The 14857-nt window shown below is 56.1% G+C and overlaps 1 protein-coding gene across 2 annotated transcripts in view; it reads left to right on the forward strand.

Annotated features, from left to right (window-relative positions):
• Positions 1–14857, forward strand: part of Hspg2 (heparan sulfate proteoglycan 2) — a 97135-nt gene that overhangs the window by 65885 nt on the left and 16393 nt on the right. For both annotated transcript variants that reach the window (XM_055610927.1, XM_055610928.1), the window contains 29 exons: positions 197–297; positions 384–564; positions 1076–1204; positions 1289–1441; positions 1521–1663; positions 1921–2056; positions 2141–2295; positions 2606–2756; positions 3452–3597; positions 3687–3822; positions 4268–4419; positions 4548–4683; positions 4775–4926; positions 5569–5704; positions 5875–6026; positions 6384–6522; positions 6621–6772; positions 7020–7155; positions 7270–7421; positions 7896–8034; positions 9346–9497; positions 9674–9818; positions 10913–11058; positions 11374–11515; positions 11861–12012; positions 12343–12484; positions 12585–12725; positions 13350–13484; positions 13631–13812. In XM_055610927.1, coding sequence (XP_055466902.1) covers positions 197–297; positions 384–564; positions 1076–1204; positions 1289–1441; positions 1521–1663; positions 1921–2056; positions 2141–2295; positions 2606–2756; positions 3452–3597; positions 3687–3822; positions 4268–4419; positions 4548–4683; positions 4775–4926; positions 5569–5704; positions 5875–6026; positions 6384–6522; positions 6621–6772; positions 7020–7155; positions 7270–7421; positions 7896–8034; positions 9346–9497; positions 9674–9818; positions 10913–11058; positions 11374–11515; positions 11861–12012; positions 12343–12484; positions 12585–12725; positions 13350–13484; positions 13631–13812 — 4214 coding nt within the window. The remainder of the gene's footprint in view (positions 1–196; positions 298–383; positions 565–1075; positions 1205–1288; positions 1442–1520; positions 1664–1920; positions 2057–2140; positions 2296–2605; positions 2757–3451; positions 3598–3686; positions 3823–4267; positions 4420–4547; positions 4684–4774; positions 4927–5568; positions 5705–5874; positions 6027–6383; positions 6523–6620; positions 6773–7019; positions 7156–7269; positions 7422–7895; positions 8035–9345; positions 9498–9673; positions 9819–10912; positions 11059–11373; positions 11516–11860; positions 12013–12342; positions 12485–12584; positions 12726–13349; positions 13485–13630; positions 13813–14857) is intronic.

The raw sequence follows: 14857 nt of genomic DNA on the forward strand, positions 1-14857 counted from the left end.
GAGAGAGAGAAAGAACTCAAGGAACAGAAACAGGAAGATCTCTATGAGTTTGAGGCCATCCTGGCGTAAATAGCAACTTCCAGGCCAGCTAGGGAAACAGAAAGACCTGTCTCTCCCAAGGGGTGGGGAGAGCAGGCTTAAGAGGAAGTGATCCAGAGCAGGGGTGAGAGGCTCACTGGAGACCTCCCACTCCCAGAGGCTCCCAGCAAGCCCATCACGGTGACAGTGGAGGAACAGCGGAGCCAGAGTGTGCGGCCCGGAGCCGATGTCACCTTCATCTGCACAGCCAAGAGCAAAGTGAGCCAACAGGGAGCGGTGGGGGGAGTGTGTCTCCTGGGCTCCCCGAGCCCACACATGTCCCTCACCCCGCTGCTGCCCCGCAGTCGCCAGCCTACACCCTGGTATGGACCCGCCTGCACAATGGGAAGCTGCCCTCCCGTGCTATGGACTTCAATGGCATCCTGACCATTCGTAACGTGCAGCCAAGCGATGCGGGCACCTACGTGTGCACCGGCTCCAACATGTTCGCCATGGACCAGGGCACAGCCACACTGCATGTTCAGGGTATGCCTTGTTGTGATTGGAGCCTGTCCCCTTACATGCTCTAGGTTCTGAAGAAGCGGGGGACAGGAGGACAAACTTTATCTCAGCCCGCTTAAAGGGTATGTCCTAGCTGAGAAGCAGACACAAGATACTTGTGGGTGGTGATGACTGAGTGCCAGGGATGAGAGTGATGGATTGGAGAGCACAGAACGAGGGGAAGATGGAGTGGTGACGCAGGCCTGCAGCCTCAGCAGCTGAAGGTTGCGGCAGGGATATTGTCAAGTTGAGGAGTCTAGGCAGCACTGTGAAGCCTCTTCCAAAAAAGAGGTGGGAGAGTGCTATGGGCAAGTCTTAGGTAAAAAAGCGACGAAGCCCATGTTGGTCTTTGAAGGCCCTGTCTGGCTACTACGTGGACGGATGGCCATGCTGGCCTAGAGCAGAAGCAGAGACTGGCAAGGGGCTATGCCATGGCTGTGAGTGGGAGGGCAGTCCCCACCCTGACCATAACTCATCCTTGCTTCTTCCTTGTTAGTCTCAGGCACCTCCTCCACTGCCCCTGTGGCCTCCATACACCCGCCCCAGCTCACTGTGCAGCCTGGGCAACAGGCTGAGTTCCGCTGTAGCGCCACGGGAAGCCCCACACCCACCCTGGAATGGATAGGTGAGACTGACGCTCCCGGGTGAGGAGGACAAGAGCAAGAGGACAGCCCGTCCCAGGGTGCGCTGACACCCGTGTCCATACCAGGTGGTCCTAGCGGCCAGCTCCCTCAGAAGGCTCAGATCCACCACGGCACCCTGCTCCTGCCAGCAATCGAGCCGTCTGATCAGGGCCAGTACCTGTGCCGTGCCGTCAGCAGTGCCGGGCAGCATGTGGCCAGGGCCACGCTTCAGGTGCACGGTGAGAGGGCAGGGCTCGAGGTCGGGGTGGGGGCCAGGGGAAGCTCAGAGAGGTATCCTCACAGGAGTTCTGTCTGCAGGGGGCAATGGACCCAGGGTCCAGGTGAGCCCCGAGAGGACCCAGGTGTACGAGGGCCGCACAGTCAGGCTGTACTGCAGGGCAGCAGGAGTGCCCAGTGCCAGCATCACCTGGAGGAAGGAGGGAGGCAGCCTGCCCCCACAGGTGAGCCAGCGTCCATCCCTCCATGCTCTCTCTCTCCTCAGGCTCCCTGTACTTCCTGCTTACACCCTTGCAGCCCACTCACCCCTTTATTGCCTGATTCCATGGCCCCCAATTCCAAAAGGCTTCTGTTCTACTAGTCCCCAGTTCCGTGGTCCTTGGAGTCTTGCTGGGCCTTGATCTTGGTGAAGGGCTTTCTCCTTCTGAGCCCCCCTGGCTGGCCCCCTTACAAGTACCCAAGCCCTCTCTCCATGTGGCAGGCGCGGTCAGAGAACACGGAAATCCCCACACTGATCATCCCAGCCATTACGGCTGCTGATGCTGGCTTCTACCTGTGTGTGGCCACCAGCCCCACAGGCACCGCTCAGGCCCGCATTCAGGTGGTCGTCCTCTCAGGTACGGGGTATCCAGGGCTGACGTTATTATGGGTAAGGTGGGCCAAGGCTCTCTGAGGTATGCTTAACCCCGCTGTGGCCACAGCCTCAGGTTCCAACTCAGTGCCAGTGAGGATCGAGTCCTCATCGCCATCTGTGACGGAAGGACAGACACTTGATCTCAACTGTGCGGTGATGGGGTTGACCTATACCCAGGTCATGTGGTATAAGAGAGGGGGCAGTCTGCCTCCCCGTGCTCAGGTAGGTTTTTTTTCCAGCCTGGGGCTGGGACTTGGGGTCAGAGGCACTGGCTGCAGACAGCCTGTGAATGTGAGTGTTGGGTGGAGGGGGAGGAGCGGGGAGGGGTCAGAGAAGGGGGTTGACATGATGGGCCTTCGTGCTTCAGCCGCCAAGCCCTCCTGTAGGACCAGGACAGTTCCCTCACTCCTGGCTCCCAGCCTAGTGTGAATGGCTCTGAGGAGTGGAGCCCATGAGCTGGATGACTGAACTCCTGAGGCTCTGAGGGAGAAGTAATCACAGCTTCAGCCCCATCCTCACCCTTGCTGTCCAGGTCCACGGCTCCCGGCTTCGGCTCCCCCAGGTCTCACCAGCAGATTCTGGAGAATATGTGTGCCGAGTGGAGAGTGACTTGGGCCCCAAGGAGGCTTCCATTGTTGTCTCTGTCCTTCACAGCACCCATTCAGGCCCCAGCTACACCCCAGGTGAGGGATCAGCAGGGCTAAGAGGGACAGAGCTACAGGCTCTCCCAGCTTCAGGGAAGGGTGTCTATAATCGCTCCAGAGCCATCAGAGTGCAGAGGCATCCTGTTAGCCTCTGATGCCTGATCTGGAAGCCAACAGGCTGGGGGTGGAGCGAATGCTGGCTTAGCTTTGCCTCAAGCTAGCTAAGACTCTACCTGCAAAGAGCAGTGTTGGCTTCCACCCTGAGCCGGGAGTCAGGCTGGCATGGGTTCAAATTTGAACTCTGCCCCATATCAATCTTGAGCTGGCTCTTCGACCTCTGTTCACCTCATTTTTCTGCTCTGGGTAGACCGTGCCATTTGTGGATTAGCCGCTGGGCTTGGGTGTGGTTTTAACACCTGTCAGGTCTGGGTGTGCTTAGCCTGATGGGAACCATGAAGCTGTCGGAGCATGCGTAGGTGACATGGGCCCCGTGAAGCATGATGGGAAACCATGGTCAGTGTTCTGAGAAGGGAGCAGCAACATTGCTGTGCATCCCCCTTGCATGGCCTGACAGAGAAAGTCCTTACGTTCCTATATCTTGTCACCTGAAGATCATGAGGGCAGATGAGCCAAAAGGCCTGAGCTGGAGGCGGGGAAAAGAAAGGGTGCTCATTTCTCTGCTCAGGGTGCCAGAGGTTCAAGGCTGGGCCTCTAATCACCCTCTCTGTGCCCAGCCACTGGCAGCATTCCACCCGTCCGCATTGAGTCCTCGTCCTCCCATGTGGCGGAGGGGCAAACCCTGGATCTGAGGTGCGTGGTGCCTGGGCAGGCACAGGTGACATGGCACAAACGTGGAGGCAGCCTCCCCGCCAGGCACCAGGTAAAGGCATGCCAGGGCCGGCCTGCTAGAGGGGATGGATGGGAACACTTTGGGCCCTGCCTAACCCCCAATCCACCCCATGCCCACAGACCCACGGTCCCCTACTGAGACTACACCAGGTGTCCCCTGCTGACTCAGGCGAGTACGTGTGCCACGTGGTCCTGGGCTCTGAGCACACAGAGACCTCTGTCCTGGTTACCATCGAACCTGCTGAATCCATCCCTGGTGAGTGGCTCTTTTCTGTAAGAGAGGCAGAAGCCTTCCAGGGAGTGATGTTTCTATCTATGGCTCCTACTGCTAGCTGGGGACAGCAGGCCACCCAGGCTCTGGCTTCAGGGCCCTGCCTAGGCAGACAGCTTTGTCTGAATGACCCAGCTCTTCCATCTTGCTCTCCTTGGCCATGTCTCTCCTTTGGTTTCTACTCCTGCCTCTGCTCCTCCCTTCTAGCCTTAATGCTCGCCTGTCTTACTCACTTACTCTCTTCCTGCCTTCTGCTGTGAGAAAAGCCTGGGTCTTTCATCAGAGTTATTGAGCTCTGGACTTCAAGACCAGGTTGTCAGTTTTCTGAAATGGGGGCCTGACCTCAGATTACAAGGCTGGGCCAGCTTCGAGAGGGAGTTCCAGCCCTGTCTCTTGGGAAGTATCTGCTACTTTCCCCCTGTCCCTACAGCCCCTGGACCTGTCCCTCCTGTCAGAATTGAGTCTTCATCCTCCACAGTGGCTGAGGGTCAGACACTGGATCTCAACTGTGTGGTAGCAGGACAAGCTCACGCACAGGTCACATGGTACAAGCGTGGGGGCAGCTTGCCTGCCCGGCATCAGGTACTCACTCCCAGAATGTGGAAGGGTCCGTGGGTGGTAGGCCTTCTAGGGGCCACAGCCTGGCAGGCATGTGTGGGGCTCCTGCTGGGCTCCGGAAGCCCTCTCACACCCCTGTCATGGCTGCCCAGGTCCGAGGCTCCCGCCTGTACATCTTCCACGCCTCCCCAGTTGATGCTGGAGAATATGTTTGCAGGGCAGGCAATGGACAGGAGGCCACCATCACAGTCAAGGTCACAGGCAACCAGGGGGCTAACTTTGCCTACCGTGAGTAGCCCACTTGACAGGGCTGGCACGTGGAGGGAGGGGAGCCTGGAGCAGCTTTACAGAATCTGTCTGACTGTGACTTTCCCTCCAGCCCCCGGTAGCACGCCACCCATCCGCATCGAGTCCTCCTCCTCTCACGTGGCTGAGGGGCAGACCCTGGATCTAAAGTGTGTAGTGCAAGGACAAGCCCATGCCCAGGTCACATGGCACAAGCGAGGAGGCAGCCTGCCTGCCCAGCACCAGGTAGAGGGCAGCGGGGCTAAGGAGCCAAGCAGGGGGATTCTGGGTGGGAGAACCGGTGCCGCGGGCCCCATCACTCAGTGTGTCCTGCTGTGGCTAGAACCAAAGCTTTTGCTGGATCAGCTTAGGTATGAATTGTACTCTACTGTTGCGACCCTAGGCCAGTTGCTCAACCTCTCTGTGCTGTAGGTTCAGGGTCTGCAAGGAGATAGTCCCTGTTTTCAGAGTCTCAAGACCACATTCAAAATTGTATATTTGCAGGGATCTCAGCTTATGGGTGGTGCCGAGCCATCTTTGCGGCTTATTGGCTCTTGTGCCGGGGTTTGCAGCCTTCTGATTTCCCTGACTGTATCATGCGCTAATTTACGTGCCTCTAATGGGGAAAGTGTTTACAGTCGTCAAATGTCCACTGCAGAGGGTCTTGGCTCGGATTGGAGAGGACGTGCTTAGCATTGCTACAGTGTGGGAAGATGTGTGCCAGTTCTTCAGGGCTTTCCCGGCAGCCCCCGACTCCTAAGACAAGACCTGGCTGACCCAGAGCTGATGGCCAAGGCTTGGGGCTCACAGAGGGCAGCAGTTTGCAGATTATGGGTATTGTGTTGGTCGTGGGAGGATTCCCTCCTGATGCCGCCCTCTCTTGGCCAGATCCATGGCTCCCTGCTGCGGCTGCACCAGTTGTCTCCTGTCGACTCCGGAGAATATGTATGCCGGGTAGAGGGAGGGCCCGTGCCTCTGGAGAGCTCTGTCCTGGTCGCCATTGAACCTGCAGGCTCTGTGCCTGGTAAGTAGCCCTGTTGAGAGGGGACAGGAATCGGATAGGGCTGGATACCAACTCAGGGAGGCTCCTGAGGCAACACTGCCTACTGTACCTCCTTGAGACCAGGGCTCCCTGCCCCCACTCACACCCATGTCTCATCTACTGAAGACCCACACTCTGTTCTCTGTTGCTAGCACTCGGGGTCACCCCTCCAGTCCGAATCGAGTCGTTGCCCTCCCACGTGGCAGAAGGGCAGAGCCTGGATCTGAACTGCCTTGTTGCTGGGCTGGCTCACCCCCAGATCTCCTGGCACAAGCGTGGAGGGAGCCTCTCTGCCAGGCATCAGGTAGGAGGTGGGGAGCAAAGGAAGGGCCCGAAGAATCCTCGTAGCTGGGGAGTAAGGAGCACAGGTTGTGAACTCAAGCCTATCGCAGTTCAGAGGCACTCTGCCCTTTGCCTGCTGAGTGACTTTGGCCCATAGCTTCACTTCTATGATCCTTGAGGTCATCTGTCAGATGGATGTTCGGGGCATAAGTGCTGGCTGAGTCTCTTGCAAGCCCTGTATGATGGAGGGTGGCAGGCATAAAGGGACTTAACAGGCCATAACCTGTGCAATCACTAGCTTGCTAGGCTGGGAGGAAGCCAGAGAAGACAACATGGGTGGCTGCCATGCTGGTCTCTGAACCTGGCGCCTCTATCCCAGGTACATGGCTCGAGGCTGAGGCTGCTCCAGGTGACCCCAGCCGACTCCGGGGAGTATGTGTGCCGCGTGGTCAGCGGCTCAGGCACCCATGAAGCCTCTGTCCTCATCACTATCCAGCAGCGCCACAGCCCCTCCCACCGTGAGTGTCCTAGCGATTTCAGTGAACAGCAGGAGCTGTGAGGGGCCTGGCCACACACCCCCAGTCACACCTACACACTGCATTCTGTCTCACCCCAGCCCAGAGCGTGGTATACCCCGTTCGCATCGAGTCCTCGACACCTACTCTGGCCAATGGGCACACCCTGGACCTGAACTGCCTGGTTGCCAGCCTCACCCCCCACACCATCACCTGGTATAAGCGTGGAGGCAGCTTGCCCAGCCGGCATCAGGTACAGAACCAAGAGATTGGACAACAGCCTGGTAGGAAGTCCAGAGTGGATTCTAGCCCTAGCCCTTAACCTCTAGCACAAGCACTAGCTCCTTCCACAGGACCCAGAGAAGGTCACCCCTGGAGCCTCAAGAAGGCGCCGAGGCTGCTGCTGCTGGGGGAGGGGAGTTAGGATCCTGTAGCTGCAGCACCCACCTCGCCCACCTCGCTTAGCTGCTGCCTCCGCTCACTGCCACCTGCCCGTCCAGATTGTGGGCTCCCGCCTCCGGATCCCTCAAGTGACCCCAGCAGACTCTGGAGAGTATGTGTGTCATGTCAGCAATGGCGCTGGCTCCCAGGAGACCTCACTCATCGTCACCATCGAGAGCAGAGGTCCATCCCATGGTACGAACGTGGGTGGACAAGGAGCTGGGCAAGTGAGTGCCGGGGAGCCAGAGGTCCCCAGCATTGCCAGTATTGTCTGATTACATCCTCTCCCCTCCCCTGCTCTGTCTCCAGTGCCCAGTGTCTCCCCACCAATGAGGATTGAGACCTCATCTCCCACAGTGGTAGAAGGACAGACCTTGGATCTGAACTGTGTGGTGGTTGGGCAGCCCCAGGCCACCATCACGTGGTACAAGCGTGGGGGCAGCCTGCCTTCCAGACACCAGGTAATGAAAGGAACTGTGGAGTGGGGTGGCCCTTTGATCTCTCAGGGTGGCATGCCCTCTCATGCCCAGTGCCCTCCAGCACGCTGGACTTTGGGTGAACAAAAGACAGCCCGAAGGCCAGGAAAGTAGCTCAGCTGGTAAGATGCTTGCCTTGCGTGAGTGCTTCATCCTGAGCCCCACATAAACCAGGAGTTGCACCGTGTTCCTAACACTCAGTGTGAAAGCGGAAGGATTAGAAGCCCAATGCTCTCTTCAGCTGTTTAGTAAACTCCAGGCCATTCTGGTCTGTGGGGGGGGGGGGGGGCGGGGGGGCCTGAGTTCAGATCCCAGCACTCAGGTATGAGCATTAGCCAAGTGTGGTCCCGCACCTACCCGTGATCCCGACACTGAGGCGCATTACGGAAGTGGAATCTGTTGGGCCCCTGTGCTCCTGACTCCAGCTCTGTCTCTCCGTCCTATCTCCACCTGTCCCAGACCCACGGCTCTCGCCTACGGCTGCACCAGATGTCAGTGGCTGACTCCGGCGAGTATGTGTGCCGAGCCAACAACAACATCGATGCCCAGGAGACCTCCATCACGGTCTCCGTCTCCCCCAGCACCAACAGCCCCTCTGGTGAGTCTGATTCCTGACCTAGGAAAGGGACAGGGAAACACAGTACCCAAGAAAGAGGAGCCTTGATTTAGAGCCCACAGACCAGGGTGTAGGTGAGAGCAAGGATTTACAGAGTGTCTGTGTTCAGATCCCACTGTGTCACTCCACAACTGAGTTAACACTTTGCTCCCAACCTCGGTCTCCTTGACAATAAACTGAGAACACAGATCACCCCTGCCTCAGAAAGCCTTCTATCTAAATGCTACCCACCAGCCTTGTGTGTGTATGATAGTTAATAAGCCAGGCCTGGTGGCAAAGGCCTATAATCTCTGCTAGTTGGGGAGCTGACACAGGAGAATCAAAAGTTCAAGACCAGTCTATGCAATTAAGTGAGACCCCCTACCCCACCCCAGTCTCAACCCCAAAGTGGAAAAAGAGGCGGGGATGTGGCTGGGTCCTGGAATACTTGCCCAGCAAGCAAAAGACTCTAGGTTCAACCCAAGTACTGCACAAGAAAAAAAAAAAATAGAAGGAAATTTGATTTGCTGGCTAGGGAGCTAGCTGGTCAGTGAAGAGTTTGCCATACTGCCGTGAGGATCTGAGTTAAAGCCCACGTACAAACCCCGGGGATGTGGCACTGCAGGCTAGTTGCCCTGGTGTAAGGGAGGCAGACATAGGAGGACTCATCTGCCAGCCACCTTAGTCCACTTGGTGAGGGAGCATTCCAGGCCAGTAAGAGACCATATCTCAAAAAGACAAGATTTGACACTCAGAAGACAAGAGAAAGGCCAGCCTGGGCTACAGAGTGGAGCCCTGCCTCCAAAATAAATACACACACACACACACACACACACACACACACACACGCGCGCGCGCGCGAAGTTCATTTTATGCTGAGCAAGATGGCTCACACCTGTAAATAAGAATAAAAGCCCACATAAAAGGACATTTCTGTCAACACAGAAGACAGAATCGTGAGGGTTAAATAAGTTAGTCAAAGATGTGGGCCCTTGGGCTGGAGGGATGGCTCAGAGGTTAAGAGCACTGGCTGTTCTTCTAAAGGTCCTGAGTTCAATTCCCAGCACCTACACCACCTACAATGAGATCTGGTCCCTCTTCTGGCCATGCAGACAGAAAACTATACATAATAAATAAATCTTTTTTTTAAAAAAAGGGAGATGTGGGCTCTTAGAGCAGTGCCTGGCACACTGTTGGTGCTTGCCAAGGGGTAGCCGAGGCTGCCCTGGGCCACCGGTTTTCTGTGTTGTGGACCCTAAGCCCACTTGAGAATGGGGTTCTGCCTCAGGCCAACCTGCCCTCCTCTGTCCTCAGTTCCTGCCGGTGCTGCGCCCATCAGAATTGAGTCCTCCTCGTCACATGTGGCCGAAGGACAGACCCTGGATCTGAACTGTGTGGTCTTTGGGCATGCCCATGCCCAGGTCACATGGCATAAGCGAGGGGGGAGCCTCCCCCCTCATCATCAGGTGTGCAATGAGAGATGCTGTCTGGGGAGTTTGCTCTGCCGGGGAGGGAGGCCTGGGAGTCCTGGGGGCATGCCTTGCACACCTGGATGGGAGGATAGAGCCTGGCCCCTAACCTTCCAGGCAGGGCTCTTGGTTAACATCTTGTTCCTGCTCCGCCTCTGCCTCCCCTTGCCCAGGCCCATGGCTCAAGGCTTCGGCTGTACCAGGTGACCCCAGCAGACTCGGGCGAGTATGTGTGCAGTGTCCTGAGCAGCTCTGGCCCTCTGGAGGCTTCGGTCCTGGTCTCCATTACAGCGTCTACCCCTAATGTCCATGTCCCTGGTGAGAATTCCTGCATGGGTCTGGAAAGACACAAGGGAGGGAGAACAGTCAGCTGAGTTGGGCAAAAGGAAGGTTCTTTGAGACCTGGGGACAGCAGGCATCTGATCCCAGACTTCTGCCTCCTGTCTCTTGCCCACCCTCGCTGTTCCAGAACAGAGGGCCAGGCCATGTGACATAGAGTCCTGTCTCTCCCAGGGGCTTGAAAACACAAGCTTTCAAGTGTGGCATCAGCGGGCTTAGGCCTCAACGTCTCCACCTTGGAGACGTCACACAAAGAACTTTGCCTCTCCACATTGCAGTGGAGAAAGGATAGTGGGGTTCCTACCCACTGCTATCTCACTGTACAGGCAATCCAGTGAGGTCCCTAAAGCCTGGGCTTGCCCTGCAGGGTGTTAGCTGTCATTTGAGGTGTGTCTCAATAAGTGTATCTACTAGTGGTGGCACATTAACAACTGTGGCACCTCCGTTCTGTTGTGGTTCATGGTAGTTAGTGCTAGAGTGGGACTAAGGACTTAAAGGCTTTAAAGGTGATTCAATTAAAGGAAAACTCAGGCCCTGGTAGCGGTGGGGAGCTGGGACTCAGCCATGATAGAAACTCTGAGCAGATGTGATGTCTGAGTTGTAAGTTGCCCAGATGCCAATCCTCACTACGTACATGTTAACCACATTTCATCCTGTTAGCCCTGAGGCAGGATGATTGTCCTCCGATTCACAGTTGGGGAAACAGAGGCATAGAGGTAGCTTTCCAAAGATCACATGTTAAATGGCCATGCTAGGAGTTGACTTCTTGCAGTCTGGCCCCAAGATCTGAGTTCTTAGCTACCATCTTACTGAAGATTGGAAAGTGTCAGTGACTCTGCGGAGGGGCCTGGCACCATGATTCAGAGCATAGTATTGCCGGGGGTGGGGAGTGGGCTAGGAGAAAGAGAAGCCCCCATTCACAGGGAGCTCTACCCTCCAGGTCCGAGTGGCCTGGAAAGGGAAAGGAGCCAATCCCTCCCCCCGGAATCCAGTCTGTACAGTAGGGCAGCTGGGGAGGGGCTGAGAGGCTTTAGCCCCTGACCCCTAGCTGTGCCCCCGAATTCCCGCCCCAGGTGGAGTCCCGCCCATCCGCATCGAGACCTCCTCCTCCCGAGTGGCTGAGGGGCAGACCGTGGATCTAAGCTGTGTGGTTCCTGGGCAGGCCCATGCCCAGGTGACGTGGCACAAACGTGGAGGGAGTCTGCCCACCGGGCACCAGGTACAGAGCCTGGAAAGAGCAGCATGGGCCCTGTCCTCCTCAGCCCCAGCAATCATTTCCTGAGCCCATCCCCTGAAGAGAAGGTGGCCCCAGCAGTCAGTGGTTTTTTGGGGAACATTGTACAGGCTCTAGGAGCAAGTCATTGCAAACAACCTAGGCAACAGGTGCCCAGCACCTTGGCCCTAGATAGGACACCACTTCCTCAAGACCCCACTTCCTAAACTCTGTCTATTGTATAAGGCAGAGTTTTGTGTAGCCCAGGGTGGGGCCTCTGGAGGCTTCCCAGCCCTTCCCCACTCTCTCCCCTCTGTTCAGGTCCATGGCCACATGCTGAGACTGAACCGTGTGTCCCCAGCGGACTCTGGCGAGTACTCATGCCAAGTGACTGGCAGCTCGGGTACCCTGGAGGCTTCCGTCCTGGTCACCATCGAGGCCTCTGACCCCAGCCCCATCCCTGGTGAGTGACACGGAGCTGTGGGTGAGGCATTCCTCTCTGCCTCATGTTCTGGGGTTACAGACAATTGTCAGCGCACCTGGCTAGGCCTGGCATTGTTCTTGGGGCACTGGCTTTCCTATGGCCGTGGATCAGGCCCACCCAGGTCAAAGCTCCCGTGATCTGCGTCTGGGTCACCCTCAATCAATGGGACCCAGTCCTGCGTCTCAAGAAGATACTGCAGATCCTGGGAAGGGAGTCTTCCTTGGTTGATATGTCTCAGCCACGTCACCTCTGAGAGGATCACCACAGTGAGGTTCTTGCCCTCACCCCAGGAGCCTTGACTGTTCCCCATCTCTGTGCCCACAGCCCCAGGACTGGCCCAGCCCATCTATATAGAGTCCTCCTCCTCCCACTTGGCTGAAGGGCAGATTCTGGATCTGAACTGTGTGGTACCAGGGCAAGCCCACGCCCAGGTCACGTGGCACAAACGAGGGGGCAGCCTGCCTGCACGTCACCAGGTACGGGTGGGGAGAAGCCCAGGGTAGGCAAGGTCTTCGCCTGCAGTTGCCTCACTCGGACCCCAGCACTCATGGGATCGTGGAAACCAGGCTTCTGTCAGGGAGAAGAGTTCCCCAGACCAAGAGAGCAGTTGCTGAGAGATGTAGGATCGTTTGGCAGCTAGCGTTTGAACATGTTTCCTCCTCAGTTAAGAGAGTGGGTTGACTTTAGAGATTCCATGTAGGAAGCTCCCTTAGCCCTGCAGCTGGAGTCTAGCTCCTGAGTCTTGCTTGTGAACTTGCCTCATCCCCAAAACCCTTTATGGCTTCCTTCTCTTTCTCTTCTGGCAGACTCACGGCTCCCTGCTGAGACTCTACCATATCTCCCCCGCTGATTCTGGCGAGTATGTGTGCCAAGTGGCTGGTGGCTCCGGCCCTGAGCATGAGGCTTCCTTCACAATCACAGTCCCTCCCAGTGAGGGGTCATCCTATCGTGAGTGTGGGGGATGGGGTCCTGGAGCCCAGGCAGGACCTACCTGGGTGGAGCCAGCCCACCCTATTGAGCCAGAATCTGACCCTCGGACTCCATGCAGGCCTCAGGAGCCCTGTCATCTCCATTGAGCCACCCAGCAGCACGGTGCAGCAGGGACAAGATGCCAGTTTCAAGTGCCTTATCCACGAGGGAGCAACGCCCATCAACCTGGAGTGGAAGACCCGGAACCAAGAGCTGGAGGGTGAGTGGCTAGCTGCCTGGGCTGGAGGCAGGAGGACCGTCCGACATGACGGTCAGGGTGAGAAGCTGGGTCCGCGCTATATTCGTGAATGGCTCTGAGTAAAGCATGAACCCATCCACATAGTGACAGAGCAGGACCCAGGAGATACCTAAGGACTCCCACTTTCTGCCATCTGTGACTTGGAGTCCCATGCCTGGGCACAAAGGATCGACAGTGGGCTGTCCCTCCCTAGCCTTCCTTCTTAGTGTTGATGCGATAAAATACCCCGATGAAAGCAACTGGGGAGGGGTCAAAGAGGAGGACTTATTTCAGTCACAGCTTGGGGCTTAGAGTCTGTCAAAGCAGGAAGTCACGGCAGCAAGAGCTTGAAGCAGCTGGTCATATGATATCCACAATCAGGAAGCAAAGAGAGATGAATGAATGCCACTGTTCAGCTCACACTCTTTCCATGCAGCCCAGAATTCCCTGCCCAGGGAGTGGCTTTCTCCACAGTTGACATGAGTCTTTCCATGCCAATTAACCTAACCTAGGTAATCCCTCACAGGCCTGTCTCCTCAGTGATCCTAGATCCTGTCAATAGACAGTTAACGCTAACTGTCACACTTTCCCAATGCAACCCTGCAGACAATGTCCGAATCAGCCCCAATGGCTCCATCATTACCATTATGGGCGTCCGGCCCAGCAACCATGGGGCCTATCGCTGCGTGGCTTCCAATGCCTATGGTGTGGCCCAGAGCGTCGTCAATCTTAGTGTGCATGGTAAGAGACACCAACCTACTTCTCTGCCCCTCTTGCCAGCCCAGCTTCTCCAGGATGAAAACCTGTCCCACCATCACCCTCCCTCTAAGTTAATGGACTGTGACTCGTAGTGTGACCCGAAGCTCTGCATGTCATTCCTCCCTCAGGGCCCCCTACCGTGTCTGTGCTCCCTGAGGGCCCTGTGCATGTGAAAATGGGGAAGGACATCACCCTGGAGTGCGTCAGTTCTGGGGAACCCCGCTCTTCCCCCCGTTGGACCCGACTTGGCACCCCTGTCAAGTTGGAGCCAAGGATGTTTGGGCTCATGAATAGCCACGCGATGCTGAAGGTGAGGTTGGGGCTGCTCCATGTGTGGGTGGGCCTGAGGTCCTCTCCAGGACCTGACTGAAGAAGGTGCCTAGAGGGTGCTAAGTGGAGGGACAGAGAAGAGGAGGTTGGTAGGTGGATTAGAAGAAGGGAGAAGAGAGGAGGAAGGTGGAAGAAGGACAGAAAGGAAGAATGGCTTGCTCAGAACCTGGATGGACAGGTAGTTGGGTAGTGGGTAGGTTGGTAGCTAAGCGGGTGGCTGGACTCATGGGAAGCTGTGAGGGTGAACCTTCTAGCAGCACACAGAACTCCAAAGGAAAACATCTGTGGATGTAGCCCAGTTGAGCTAGGACTTGCCAACCATGCACCAAATCCTGGCTTCAATTCCCAGTACCACATACACAAATCACAGAAGCTGGGCATGGTGTTGCCTTTAACCCCATTGCTCAGGAGATAGAGGCAGGTGAATCTCTGTGAGCTCAAGGCCAGCCTGATCTACCCAGTGAGTTCCGGGACAGTCAGGGCTGTTACACAGAGAAACCCTGTCTCAAAAAACCAACCAACCAACAAACAAAAAATCATGGTGGCATATGCCTGAACTTGAAACATTCAGGGTGTAGAGGTAGGAGGATCTGGAGATCAAGATAATTAGCAAACCTAGAGTTTGAGGCCAGCCTAGGCTACGTGAGACCCTAGCTCAGAAAACAAACAAACAAACAAACAATAACCAAAATTAAAAAGGAAGCCCTCAATGGTGGTGCACTCCTTTTTTTAAAATATTTTTTATTTTAATTTTTATTAATTTTATTCACTTTGTAACTCCCCATAAACCCCTTTCTGCTCCCCTCCCAATCCCACCTTCCATCCCCAGTGTTGTGCTCCTTTAATCCCAGCACTTGGGAGGCAGAGACAGGCAGATCTCTGTGAGTTTGAGCCCAGCTGGCTCTACAAAGACAGTCCAGGACAGCCAAGAGAGACAGAAAGACCCTGTCTCAAAAACTAACTAACTAACTAACTCACTGATGATGATGATGATGATGATGATGATGATGATGATGATGATGATG

The sequence above is a fragment of the Psammomys obesus genome, unplaced genomic scaffold, assembly GCF_907164565.1.
Source record: "Psammomys obesus unplaced genomic scaffold, mPsaObe1.curated_primary_1811, whole genome shotgun sequence".
NCBI classification, from domain to species: domain Eukaryota; kingdom Metazoa; phylum Chordata; class Mammalia; order Rodentia; family Muridae; genus Psammomys; species Psammomys obesus.